At 54.3% G+C, this 12,568-nt stretch overlaps 3 protein-coding genes across 4 annotated transcripts in view; 2 read left to right on the top strand and 1 right to left on the bottom strand.

Moving 5' to 3' along the window:
• Window positions 1-614: 614 nt before the first annotated feature.
• On the top strand, window positions 615-3,529 carry LY6G6F (lymphocyte antigen 6 family member G6F). The gene is made up of 6 exons (XM_019626707.1): window positions 615-711; window positions 1,203-1,532; window positions 1,616-1,879; window positions 2,866-3,021; window positions 3,178-3,244; window positions 3,355-3,529. The coding sequence occupies exons 1-6, from the start codon at window positions 654-656 to the stop codon at window positions 3,386-3,388; spliced, it is 909 nt and encodes a 302-aa protein (XP_019482252.1). The 5' UTR covers window positions 615-653; the 3' UTR covers window positions 3,389-3,529.
• A 1,267-nt stretch (window positions 3,530-4,796) lies between these two features.
• Window positions 4,797-12,568, top strand: part of MPIG6B (megakaryocyte and platelet inhibitory receptor G6b) — a 19,423-nt gene continuing 11,651 nt past the window's right edge. Inside the window, exons 1-5 of one of the 2 annotated variants that reach the window (XM_019626712.1) lie at window positions 4,797-4,904; window positions 5,101-5,448; window positions 5,600-5,690; window positions 6,019-6,059; window positions 6,193-6,269. In XM_019626712.1, coding sequence (XP_019482257.1) covers window positions 4,844-4,904; window positions 5,101-5,448; window positions 5,600-5,690; window positions 6,019-6,059; window positions 6,193-6,269 — 618 coding nt within the window. In that variant the 5' untranslated portion in view covers window positions 4,797-4,843. The remainder of the gene's footprint in view (window positions 4,905-5,100; window positions 5,449-5,599; window positions 5,691-6,018; window positions 6,060-6,192; window positions 6,270-12,568) is intronic. The other variant, XM_019626713.1, reaches the window with a different exon arrangement.
• On the bottom strand, window positions 6,348-9,073 carry LY6G6C (lymphocyte antigen 6 family member G6C). The gene is made up of 3 exons (XM_019626714.1): window positions 8,907-9,073; window positions 7,455-7,565; window positions 6,348-7,018 (listed from the first exon to the last, which is right to left on the bottom strand). Exons 1-3 carry the CDS (start codon window positions 8,956-8,958, stop codon window positions 6,804-6,806), a joined length of 378 nt encoding a protein of 125 aa, XP_019482259.1. The 5' UTR covers window positions 8,959-9,073; the 3' UTR covers window positions 6,348-6,803.

Here is a 12,568-nt window from a genome sequence, read left to right as displayed (position 1 = left end):
GGGGTGAATCAGTGATTTTCCAGGCCCCTGCTCTCCTTCTCCTTGAGTAATAACTTCCTGAGTTGTCGGAAAAGTCATGACGTATGTTTTCTATGTTTTTCGTTGTAAAAATGCGTCATGACTTTTCCGACAACCCAATAATGTACTCATCAGAAGCTCAGAAGAGATCTGTGGTGTGCCAGACAGCCACAAGGAAAGTCATTCTAAATAATTTCTGAAGTACTGACTTGGCGTGCAGTCTCGTGCTGGGTTCTGTGGAGACCATCATGAAGACAGTCCTTCACTTGTGGCTGGCATCTTTTAAGGGCGGAGGAGAGAACACAGAATGGACTTCCAGACTGCCAGGAGGTGGACAGCTATGACCCCTTCTGTGCAGGCTCTTAGCACGGACAGTCTTTGATCTGAGTCCCTCCACCTAAGAGGGTAAGGAGGTTGTCTTGGCAGTGGCCTGGACTGGGTCTTTTTCCCTTAGAGCAGAAAAGTGGTGGTCAATTTTTCCCCAGTAAACATGCAGCTGGGCTTTATCTTTCCAGCATTCCCATCCCCTCCAGAGGCCCGTGTCACTCCAGACCAGGGAGTATGGGCCTTTATCTGGGCTGTTTCCTCCCTGGAGACACCAGGTCCCAGGCAAGAGAACTTGGCAGGCTCTCCACATGGCGGTCTTATTCCTCCTCCTTCTGTTCCTTTGTGGGTCCCCCCATACTGCTGCAGGTAAGGAGCAGGAGGTGAGGGATTCTGCAAGGTTGTGAGGCACGGCAGCTATTTCTCGTTAGGGACTGGGGAAGACATCTGACTCAAGAAGATAGATTTCCTCTGACTCACCTCACCTGCTTCTAATACTGGGGAAGACCCAGGGACAATGAGGGTCCAGGTCGTGTAGCGTTTCTGTTAGAAAATAAGAATGTATGAGTAAATGCTTCCAAAAAAGGAGAAACAAGAAGGAGAGATATGGGCATTTGCCAACTATTCCAGCCTTTTCCTTCTTGCCCTCAGATTCCCTCATTCATTTGGAGATAGGGGAGGAAAGCCCCTACCCTCTTCTCTCCACTTCACATTTTTTGTAGCTGTCACTTGAGAAATGTTTTCGCAGCCAGGCCAGTGCTGGGGGACCTCAGAAGGGGAGGAAGCCACGGGTTTCAGGTCCAGTGGGGGTTTGTTAATCTGATGGAGGTCTTTGTCCTCACACAAGCACCTCCCTACAGGCAACATCCTGCCCATCTACGTGGCCTTGGGAGAGGCAATGGAGCTGCCATGTCCCTCACCACCCATCCTGCATGGGGACGAACTCCTGTCCTGGTTCCACAGCCCTGCAGCAGGCTCCTCCACTGCCCTGGTGGCTCAAGTCCAAGTGGCCAAGCCAGCCCCAGACCCTGGGAAGCCTGGAAGGGAATCCAGGCTTAAACTTCTGGGGAACTACTCTTTGTGGCTGGAAGGGTCCAAGGAGGGAGATGCTGGGCGGTACTGGTGCGCTGTGCTGGGTCAGCACCACAAGTACCAGAACTGGAGGGTGTATGATGTCTCCGTGCTTAGAGGTGAGTGGGGGCATGAAAACCAGGGGACACTGGGAGATGGGAGAGCCAAGGCAAAGAACTGAGGGGTTCCTCTCTCCCCATAGGATCCCAGCTATCTGCAAAGGCTGCAGATGGGTCCTTCTGCTTTGTCCTCCTGTGCTCTGTGATCCCCGCTAGACGCCTGGACTCTGTGACCTGGCTGGAGGGGAAGGGTCCTGTGAGGGGCCATGTACAGTCCTTCTGGAACAATGGGGCTGCCCTGCTCTTGGTGTGTCCTGGGGAGGGGCTTCCTGAGCCCAAGGGTCACAGACCAAGGATCATCCGCTGTGTCATGCCTCAGAACAAAGGGGTCAGCTTTAACCTGGCAGGTAAACTGAGGGAGGATATGGGAAGGGATGTTCCCTCTAGCACATCCCACACTTGCTGGCTAGGAGAGGAGGTGAGAGAGGAGGCAAATCTGTTACTGGCAGTCAGGAGGGGCGATTTCTGGTGGACCTGACCATATCCTGTAGGAAGAAGGCTTTTTTCTCATTGACTGAATCCATAAGAAAGAAGGGGGTTGGTTAGGCCAGGCATCTGGTGTGATAGACCATAGTCAAGAAGGAGAAGAAAAATTTTGGTGAATATAGCGTCGTTTAGAAACAGGCTAATCTAATTTGTGTGGAACACCCCATAGCAGAAAGGAAAAAATAAGAATTACTGCTGGGGGAATTGTCTTTTGAAGGAGGAATGTGTACACTGATGTTAAAATGGTCCATTGACAGTGAAGGCAGAGGAGAAAAAAATATCATCGTTTTATAAGAATAAGTCCATTACACAGAGGAAGAATGCTATTGGATGTGGAATAACCCATTTACAAGGCAGGAGGGAGCAGCAAGTGGCCATTATTTGGGGAAGCAAAGGCCACCCATGGCAGCAACTGGGCTGTGCTTCCCTCTGCATCCACAGCATCTGCTTTGGTGTCTGGCCTGTGGTAGGCACTCAGCGAACGCTTGCTTACGGAGCGAGTGAATGGAAGAATGAATACATGGAAGGCACTTTATTTTCTCTTAAAAGGATAGATTACTGTGAAGGGTATGAGGAGAAAGGAGCTATGGCTGGTTGTCTGCTCCAGAGTTAGCTGTCCGCTGTGTGGGGGGTGGGGAGGCATTACCGTTCTGTGTCCATGTTGGCCCGTGGGATCAGGTTGAGAGGCTTGGAAAGGGGCAAAGTGGTGGTGGGGAGGGAGGGGGTTGCATATCAAGGAGGGGTGGATATTGGGGGCAGGGAAGCTTACAAAGCGTCTCTTTGAGGCACAGGGACAGACCTCCCTCACTGCCTCACTCCTTATCCTCTTGTCTTGCCCTTCCTGCAGCCTCCAGGGATGCCTCCCCTGCTCTCTGTGCCGCTTCCACAGGCTGGGATGTGCCCTGGATCCTGACGCTACTGCTCACAGCGGGCCAGGGGGTCACCATCCTGGTCCTCAGTGTCATGCTCTGGAGGCAGAGGACCCACGGGACTCAGTGCAAAGGTGAGTCCCTTCCCCCCAGAGGAAGGAAGACCGCAGAGGGGTGGGCTCACATCTTACCTCTGTACCCCATCTTCTCTAGGGCAGGAGGGGGAAGGGAATACAGCTCTGAGCTACCTGATGACTTCTCTGCCATACCCCAAATGGCTTTCTCCCCAGATGCCTCGATTCCTCAGTTCAAACCTGAAATCCAGGTCTATGAGAACATCCATTTGGCCCGACTCAGGTGAGAAACAACTGGGGGAAAGAGTCTTAAATCTCAAAGGTGACTGGGGTTGGGGTGGGCATAGGGCCCTGGTATCCTTAATCTGTCTTTCTGTTTCACAAAACCCACAGCCCACCTGCCCCCAAGACCAGATGGTCTCCATGACATCTGCTGGGAAGTGACCTGCTGTCTCCTTGGCCATCTGGCACCTGAAGGATTCCCTGAAAACCTTGGCAAAGGGGGAGGGGCTGCGAGTGCTACTTCACAGTACAGCTGGTCTCCAGCTCTGTGTGTGTGTGTGTGTGTGTGTGTGTGTGTGTGTGTGTGTGTGTGTGTGTGTGTGTGTGTGTGTATGTATGTGTGTATATATGTGTATGTAGGAAAGGAGAAGCATTATTTCTTGATGTCACCTACAAAAAAGGTGTGGTCTCCTGTCTTGTAGCAGCCAGTGGAGGGCAGCCCTGAGCCCGCAGNTGGGGATGGGAAGGGGGAAAGCAGCGTAGGTGAACCATTTCGGTTCTTGGTTTCAGGTCAAGACACCCCTCCTGGCCCCCAGCTGACAGCCCTGCCTGCCCAGCCCAGCCCTCTGAAAAAACATCACCAAAAGCCCCTGTGATATTATAGAGGCATTGGTAGTAGCATCTGCTAGTTCCTGGGAAATGGACAATGGGGAGTGGCCCAAGACGACTGCCAATATTAGGTCCCTGGGGGTCATTGATAGGGACATGTGGGCAGAGATTTGGATGAAAGGAGCCAAATTAATCTCCATTCAGCCCCCAATTGTTCTTCCCAACTGGTTCAGCCACAGGGTAAGGGAGTAGGGTTTGTGATGTCACCAAGGGCTTCTGTGATGTCATAGCAGCAGAGGCATGGGCTGGGGCTGACTGCTAAGGAGGGGCTTCCTAAGGCCCCCCAAAGGTTCTCAGGTCCTCACCCAGCTCCCCTTGGGCTTGATCTGGACTGGGTTGCTCCCGTCCCGTGACAGCCAGTGAAATCCTGGGTGTAGGGTGTATGTACCTACTCCAAAGTGTCTTCCCAGTCAAAACCTGCCCGTTTGGGTGAGGCACCGCGGCTGGGAGGGACAGCGTGGGCACAGAGAGGTGAGGTAGAAGTTCAAGAAGAATAGAAATAGTAATGACAATGACAAGCACTTCGTGTTCCCATGTGTCAGCCATTGTTCTAGGCATTTTATGTGCATGCATGTAGTTCTCACAACCCTCTACAACATAGGCGAGTCACATGCTTTTACAGATGAGCAAACAGGCCCAGAGAAGTTAAGCTACTTGCCCACATCACACAGCTAGTAGATGGCAATTTGAGGGTTTGAATTCAGTCGGATCCAGAATTCGTGGTGCTGCGAACACTGCTCCGCTGCAGCCTGCAGCTGTTAAAGTTTGCGAAAATGCTGTGTAAACAGCCCGAGAACGAATTTTAAGAGAGTATTGTTTGAGGGTAGCGCCCTTGCCTGCGAGGACTCGCAGAGGGATCCGGGCAGCTGGTGGCCCCGCCCCCTCTTATCGGAGGACCCAGACCCGCGGATCCTCCCTTCTCCCCCACTCCCGTTTCCCTCCGGTCTCCTCCGCTGATTCACTCGCCTCCTGTCCCCACCACATCCCAGCCATGGTCCTGGTTCTGCAGCTGCTACCGCTGCTGCTGTCGAGGGCACAGGGGAACCCCGGGGGTAAGCCATCCCTGAGAAAGTCGGGATGGACATGGGAAGACTTAGGAGAGGAGGGGGCGACTGGGGGCTGGGATGTGTGTGGGAAGGTACAGGATGGTGGTACAGCGGAGGAGAGACGAGAGTGCAGAGACGGGAGGAAGGGGGGTTGTCTCGCCCTGTGGACCTGACCTTAACCACTGCCCCCGGACTCTCCTAGTTTCCTTGGACGGCCACCCTGGGGACCGGGTGAATCTCTCCTGCGTAGGGGTCTCGCATCCCATCCGCTGGGCCTGGGCGCCTAGCTTCCCAGCCTGTAAGGGCCTGTCCAAAGGACGCCGTCCGATTCTGTGGGCCTCTTCGAGCGGGACCCCCACTGTGTCTCCTGTCCAGCCGTTTGCTGGCCGCCTACGCGCCCTGGACCCTGGTATCCGGCGGCTGGAGTTGCTTCTGAGCGCGGGGGACTCGGGCACCTTTATCTGCAGAGGCCGCCACGAGAATGAGAGCCGTACGGTGCTTCACGTGCTGGGGGACGGGGCCAATTGCAGGGCTCCGGGGCCTAGCCAGGGTAGGTCGAAGCCTTCGAGCACAGGGGGTCTTAACTCGGACACACATTCCGGGCAGGGAGGGGGTCTTGGTGGTCGACTCCTGAACGGGAGAGATAGCCGTCTTTCCCCGCACCTGACCTCGGCTCCACCACCCTTACACCGTTCCCCCAGGGTCCGTGTATCCCCAGCTCCTGATCCCACTGCTGGGTTCTGGGCTACTGCTGGGACTTGGGGCGTTGGGCGTGGCCTGCTGGCAGCGCAGGTGAGCGCGAGGGGCGTGACCAGGGGCGGGAGGGGCAGGACCAGAAGTTTCGCCTACAACAGCTAGACTTGGAACGTTGGGGTGTGGTTTGGAGAGGGAGAAATCAGAACTTGGGGGCGAGGCCACAGGCTGGTGGGTGGAGCCATGGCTCGGGAAGCGAAAGGAGAGCAGGATCAGGGCGTGGGAGGGACTATCTGTGGGGGTGGAGCCTAAGTTATTTTGCGGGTCAGAGCCTGCAAGTTGCTGGGTTGTGGTTGGCGCGGCCCGGAACCGAGAACAAGCAAGACAAGACTGGTGGCTCTCAAAGACTATTATACATCCCTAACAGACGTTCGCCCCCGCCCCCGCTTCGACCAGTCCCCAGATTTGGTGAGACTAACTCCACCCCATTTTCCTTATCCTACCCGCACATTCCCCACCCCTCAACTCCTGAGTCTGAGCCCTTGCTGGGAGCATACAAGTTGGTCACCTCTCAATCCTTCCGTTGTATTCCCCTACATAGCTCCACTCGTGAAAACCGAACCCCGGAGGCCAGTAGAGGAGGAGCCTAAGATTGCAGGGGACCTGGACCAGGAGCCGGTAAGGGCTTGGGGATGGGAAGGGGNCCTGGGAGGGGTTCTCTGATAATAGGTCTTCTGACAATAAATGCACCATTTCTCAGACACAGACGTTTATTACTCAAAATGGAGAGAGGTGAGCAGGGGGATGGCATACAAATGTCAGCCAGGGTTTGGGGAATCAGCCCCATACAGTGAGGTCACTGGAGCCTTCACTGGGGACAGGACAGAAGCCCCATTTCAGGCCCAGATCGCAATGCCTCCCCAAGAAGGGCAAGTACAGTGCAGGATACAAAATGGGGAGCCCTTCTAGGGGCCAGTAGAAGATCTGGAATGGTCTAGAGGGAAATGGGAAGGGACTCGAGAAAAGCAGAGAGGAGGGCGTGGGGTGGAATGATGAACAGGGAGACCACTGTCTAATTAAAGAAATGTGAAGCGTCCGGAGAAATGTTATTCCAAGCAAAGAGAGCTAGGGAGAGACCACTGTGGGAAGCCAGGGTGTAGGGACAGAGGCTCAGGTAAGGCAGGTGGGAGGAGGGGCAGCCAGGAGTGAGTCTCAGTGCAGCAGCCAGAGGCTAAGGCCAGCCAAGGAGGTGAGGAGGACCATGGCCAGGGCCGGGGTGGGCCTGGGCGCAGGGCTATTGCAGTTGTCCTTGCTGCAGCAGGTGGTGTTATAGGTCAGCCCCAGCTTGTGGTTGGTTTGGTTGAAGGCCTCCCGACAGGGCTCGTCCGGTGTGCCACAGCGAAGGTTGGAGAAAACCCACATCTTACCTGGGGGTAGGAGTGGGCAGTGGGGTCAGCTGGGATGGGCATCAGCATGCCTGTGTCCACCTCCCCACTCCACGTACCCACCCAGGCTTCTTCCTTCCCGACTGCCCCTGCTTTTCCCTTCTTTATACCCTGCTCCCTCACCCCAAGCCTGGTCCTGTCACTTGCTGGCCGTGAGGCCTTGGGCCCATCACTGTCTCTTTCTGAGGCTGCTTCCTCAGTAGAATAATATCACCCATATTATAGGGTTGTCATGAATATTAATTGAAACAATTTATGTAAAGATGTAGAATAGGGCCTGGCACATAATAATTCTTGGCCAAATGTTATCATTGCTGTCATTCTCTGTTCCATCTCAGCCTTAGCCCCAGTTGGGCCTCAGCCCCAGCCATAGAGTCTCCTACTGGCCCCTTCTCCCCACTAAAGAAAGGGATATTACCGAGGTACACATTTGTTGTCAGACATCTGTGTCCTGGCTCCAGGCGACAGGACTGCCGGTCCACACAGCCCAGCACAGGGACCTTGTAGCAGGAGTGACAGCGAATGTCAGCTGGAAGACACAAGTCAGGCTGAGGTGATGGGTTGTCTGACTCACCTGGGGATGAGCTGAGCTGGGGGATAGGGTGGAGAAGAGCCAGTGAAGTAGGTGTTCCGACCTGTTTGGTCTGGCAGAGACAGAGTAGGTGACTGATAGAGAAAACGTGGAAGTGGGTGAAGGTGGAGTCGTTGCTCTGTGAACAGCCCACACCCTAAATATCTTCCTTAGCTACATCTGGGAATGAGTCAGGAGGAGCAGAGCTATCAACAAAAACACGGGGCTGGGATAGATGAAAAGTGAGAATTCCACGGGGAAGGAATGGAGGAAGTGGGGGAGAAGACAAAGGAATTCAGAAGAGGTCACAGAGACTTGAAATAGGAAGAAATATTAAAAACATGGAGGTTACACAAATGGCCTGGAACTTGAGCCTGGCAAGAGAGCCACCTATGGCTAGAGTTAGCAATCTACTCTTCGCCTCCTGGGCCCATCTGGAGTGTGAGAAGAGGAACCTGAATGGAATCCTCTCACTCCAGGAGCTCTCTGACAAAAAGGATTACTACCTGGGAGACAGATCACCAGATTCCACCTGGGCACCTTAAAAATGAAGCGGGTGGATACGGAAAATGACACCCCCAAATTCCTGCCACAGCTAATTCAAGGTGTGGTAAAGGTTTGGTAAAGGAGGGGTTTGGTGAAGGAGCCTGTTGACAGCACCTCAGCGAAACCGACCTCACCCTAGGAGTGAGCAGCCCTGGCATTCACTCCCTAGAAGGCCAGGGAAATCCCCGGTTCCCGAAGATGTTCTAAGAGGTTACTGGCTCCCTCCAGAAAAGCTTGTGTCCCTGGGGAACGTGCCCCAGGGAGGAACAGGAGCGAACTAGGAAAGGCCACAAAGTCCCTGATGGAGTAGATGGGAGGGTGGGGTGCAAAAGAGGCTCTAGCCTGGATGCCTAGGTTTCTGGGAGGACATCCTGCAGCGTGCAGGTGGACAGAGGAGGAAGCAGGTAAGTTGGGTCCTGGAGAGTTTTGTATTGGAGTGGGGCTGGCAAGGGAACGAAGAAGGGTTCTGTCAGGGTTTCGAAGAAGGGGGAAACTTGGGAGTGGGGAACGGGGGACCTGGAGCCCTGGCCAGATAGAAGAGTGGGTCTTGGAGGTGGGGAGAAGTCTGAAGGATGGAGATGTGAGTCCTTGAGAAATTCAGCAAGGACCCTGCCACAGCGGGGCCTGATTCTGCAGGCACAGGAGAGCTGGGCCAATTGGGGCCAGGGGTACTTGGGGTGGAGGGCAGCTGGTGAGGCCAGGAGTAAAATTCCTGATCAGGTCAACCAGGTCTTTGGGGTGCCCCATGCTCACCTGAGACCCAGCAGAGCAGAGAAGACAAGGTGAGCAACAGCAGGCCTTTCATGGTGAGGGTCCTGAGAGTGGTGGCAACTGCAGCAGCTGACGGTAGATTTTCGGGGATCCAACTCCGGGAGTTGAGTGACCTTTTTGAAATTTATAATCCCAATGGTCCAGTCCCTCCCTTCTCTGCCTCTGGTGGCCCCTCCTTCCCCATTTATGCACAGCTGACTGAGGAAAAGACTAGGTGTGGGGAGGGGCTAAACAGGACTGGGTGGGGGAGTGGGGATGGGAAGGGGGAAAGCAGCGTAGGTGAACCATTTCGGTTCTTGGTTTCAGGTCAAGACACCCCTCCTGGCCCCCAGCTGACAGCCCTGCNCTGAAGGATTCCCTGAAAACCTTGGCAAAGGGGGAGGGGCTGCGAGTGCTACTTCACAGTACAGCTGGTCTCCAGCTCTGTGTGTGTGTGTGTGTCTGTGTGTGTGTGTGTGTGTGTGTGTGTGTGTGTGTGTGTGTGTGTGTGTGTGTTGGGGTAGAGTGGGTGTTGAAGGAAAGGAGAAGCATTATTTCTTGATGTCACCTACAAAAAAGGTGTGGTCTCCTGTCTTGTAGCAGCCAGTGGAGGGCAGCCCTGAGCCCGCAGTATTATGGGGTTGTGGGGAGACTGGCATAGCTGACAGGGGTGAGGAGGGGTGGGGATGGGCAGCAAGGAGACAGAGGAATCTAAGGACTTGAGTGGTGGTGGAGAACTTGGCATGGAGGAACCGGAGACAAATGGGGGAAACTGAAGAAGAGAGAAGGGAAGAGACTCAAGTCAGAGTAAAGGATGAGATGTTCAGAGAAACAGAAAAATAGAAGCACAAAATAAGAGCGTTGAGGGACAGAGAGAATGGAAAAAAAATTCAAGTTGCCTGTAAATTAATCCAACTCCCCCCATCCTCACAAAGAAAAGAAGTTGAGAGAGAGAGCAAGCACCTTTAATCAGACCCCAGACTTCCTCAGACGGAAGAGAAGGGAACTGAGTCAGTGTGGGGGTGCCCATGCTTGGCCCCCACACCGGTCACCCTCCTTATCCCAGGCACGCCATTGTGGCATCCGGAGCAGTGAGCTGCCTATCATCATCCTGACATCCTGGGAGCCCAAAGAGTCACATGCTATCTCCCTGGGCAGGAGTGTCCACAGGGCCCGGGCCAGTGGATTCCCTGGTGGGGTGTGTCACCAGGTCCTGTGTGCTGGGCTGTTTGTGAACCATTGACAAGTCTGGGCTTGTGAAGCGGGGGAGGGCATTGATGCTCCCAGCTCATCCACTCCCCGGGCTCAGGCAGAAATAAGCTGGACTCCCAGCCACACACCCTCACAAGCAACTCCATCAGGTGTGCTTTTGTGTATCTGCTCACGCTCACGCGTGGGCCTCACTGGAGAAAAGCTTTCTCGGAAGTCTCACCTAAAGCCTTCACACTACAATGGCTTAAGCTAAGCTATTGGCAAGAAGGAGGATGCAAATGACATAGATGAAGAATGAGGTGAAAGTTATGGTTCAGGTTCCAGCACCCAGCACAACCCACCAAGCAGCTACAGTTTGCTTTTAGAAAGCATGCAGAGATGCACACAGCCATGTTACTGAACTCCCAGATAGCACTTTTATTAAATTTACTCTTCATAGTCCCCAAGGTCTCCTTCCTGAGTTCCTGACCTACCAAATTAATCTTTCCTAGCAAGACTTCCTCCTCACCATACTTGGTGCTCCTTTCATCCTCTTGCCTGGGACCCGCAGCTCCATCAAAACACCGGCCTTGCCAGAGACCTAGGGCTGAAAGAGGGCATCAGCAATGGGCATCTAGAAAATACAAAAGACACAGAATAGGGTTTTTTTGTTTTGTTTTTTGTTTTGTTTTATGAGGCTGGGCTCTGGACAGGTGCCTGTAGGGGCTGGAGCAGTATACCCATTGGAATCAGGTCTTAGGAGGGGTCTGCAAAGGTGTTGGGTGTTGGGCCAGGGATCTGAGGTCTCGGTACCAAACCTGGTTCGTGGCCATATCTCCAAAGTGTCTGTGCAGGTGTTTCCAGGGCCATGGTGATGGTGGAGGGTTCCTGGGTTGAGGGCTGCAGATCTGCATGAGGCTAGTGGAGGAGGTGGCCTCCCCAGGTGAAGCTGACCATGAGGAGGGGCAGGTTGGTGAGGAGAGGGCTGGAGGGCCGCTGCAGCATGGTGGCCACGTTGCACACATCCTGGTGGCAGCAGTGGTGCCACAGAGCATAGGAGCTTGAACAGTAGGTGGCATGCCCTGGCAGAGGGCACTGGGCTCTTGGGAGGCAACCTTTTGGCTGGATGATCTGACTGCTCTGTGGGACAAAGTGGGAATACTGAGGCAGGGACAGTAATGAAGCAAGGGCCAGCGGGCAGCAAGAAAGGCAGGACGGGTGGAGGTGGGGAGCAACCTGGAGTAGGGTTTGGACCAGACTCCTGCCTGAGGTGCCAGTATGGATGGCACAAGCTTCATCATCCTGACACTCGGTAGGAACAGGGTAGCAGAGTTTGGCAAAGCTGCAGGTGTAACAATGGGGCCAATCCCAGCAGGGGAAGTGGTGATACCCGTGGGGTTGGCTGAGATCAGGGCAGTGGGGAGGAAAGGCAAACAGGCCCGGTGAGGGGTGGAGCCAAGATCTGGGATAGGAAGGGGATGCACACAGAGAGGTGACACACAAAGTGGGGAGAAGGAAGCAGTGAAATGGAGGGAGAAAGGCAGATAGAAAGGGAGACACAGAGAAGGGAAGGGAGACAGTGCAGTAAAAGAGAAAGACACAGAGGCAAAAGGGATACAGGGATTGTGAGACACAGATGTGAATCAGAGATGACCTTAGAGAGTGACGCCAACAGCCAGGGGGTGGGAGGTGGCAGTGAAGAAGTTAAGCAGGTGATGGCCAGAGACAGATGAGAAAACTATAACTGACATTCACTGAGGTGACCCGCAAAGAAGCAAGAGGTGAGATAAGGGGCAAGGAAGACAGAGGCTTTTCACAGATGCCACAGGAAGGTACAGTTATTCTCCAGTGGGACTTGTCCTGTTCCACCTTATCAGGCTAGCCTGAGGCCATTCCCAGTAGGTCTTTCTAAAGCTCCTATAATTCTCTTCTTCCTGTTTCTCAGCCCCTCTCCCAGTCAGCACTCAGGCTCTTCCACAAACCCCTGCCCACCTTTACCCAGTGCCCCAGAGAGGAAGGAGATGCAGAGGAGGGTGTTGGAGGTGCCCATGGCTGGGCCCAGGGCTCAGGAGTCTGGGAGAATTGTGACCTTCACCCCAAGATCCCCAGAGTCAGAGAGTTGGAGTATCTGAGTGAGACAGGGAGGGACAGTAAACAAACACGCCTAGGGAGTGAACCTGGGAGGGGAGAAGGCAGAACCAGGACCAGGTTCCCCAGCCAGAGCTGCGAGAACCTGGGGGGCCTGGCTCCTGTGCACCAGACTCCCTGCCCCCTACTGAAGTCTGCTCTTGCCTTGAGGGTCTTCTCTGTTCTCTCGGCTGCGTCTGTGCTCCAGAGTTGTCTGTCACTTTCCCTCCTACTCCTCTCCCTTCCCCACCCTCATCTCAGGCTGTTTGCTCTCTCAGCCTTCTCCTCATCTTTGCTTTGTCTGTGTTTTCCCCCTGTGTGCATTTAAGTCTCTCAGAGTGACCCTC

Source organism: Hipposideros armiger, unplaced genomic scaffold (assembly GCF_001890085.2).
Source record: "Hipposideros armiger isolate ML-2016 unplaced genomic scaffold, ASM189008v1 scaffold_687, whole genome shotgun sequence".
Lineage (NCBI taxonomy): Eukaryota > Metazoa > Chordata > Mammalia > Chiroptera > Hipposideridae > Hipposideros > Hipposideros armiger.
The sequence above is the reverse complement of the archived record's forward strand: the minus strand, read 5'-3'. Positions and strand labels throughout refer to the sequence as shown.

What these genes read in the sequence shown, in the direction of transcription:
- LY6G6F (XM_019626707.1), top strand. Translation starts at nt 654, where the DNA reads ATGGCGGTCTTATTCCTCCTCCTTCTGTTCCTTTGTGGGTCCCCCCAT. An exon ending in TGATGTCTCCGTGCTTAGAG is followed by an intron (nt 1,533 to 1,615) that starts GTGAGTGGGGGC and finishes CTCTCCCCATAG; the next exon opens with GATCCCAGCTATCTGCAAAG. An exon ending in CCACGGGACTCAGTGCAAAG is followed by an intron (nt 3,022 to 3,177) that starts GTGAGTCCCTTC and finishes CTTTCTCCCCAG; the next exon opens with ATGCCTCGATTCCTCAGTTC.
- LY6G6C (XM_019626714.1), bottom strand. Translation starts at nt 8,958, where the DNA reads ATGAAAGGCCTGCTGTTGCTCACCTTGTCTTCTCTGCTCTGCTGGGTC. An exon ending in TCTGCTCTGCTGGGTCTCAG is followed by an intron (nt 7,566 to 8,906) that starts GTGAGCATGGGG and finishes TGTGTCTTCCAG; the next exon opens with CTGACATTCGCTGTCACTCC. An exon ending in GACAACAAATGTGTACCTCG is followed by an intron (nt 7,019 to 7,454) that starts GTAATATCCCTT and finishes TCCTACCCCCAG; the next exon opens with GTAAGATGTGGGTTTTCTCC.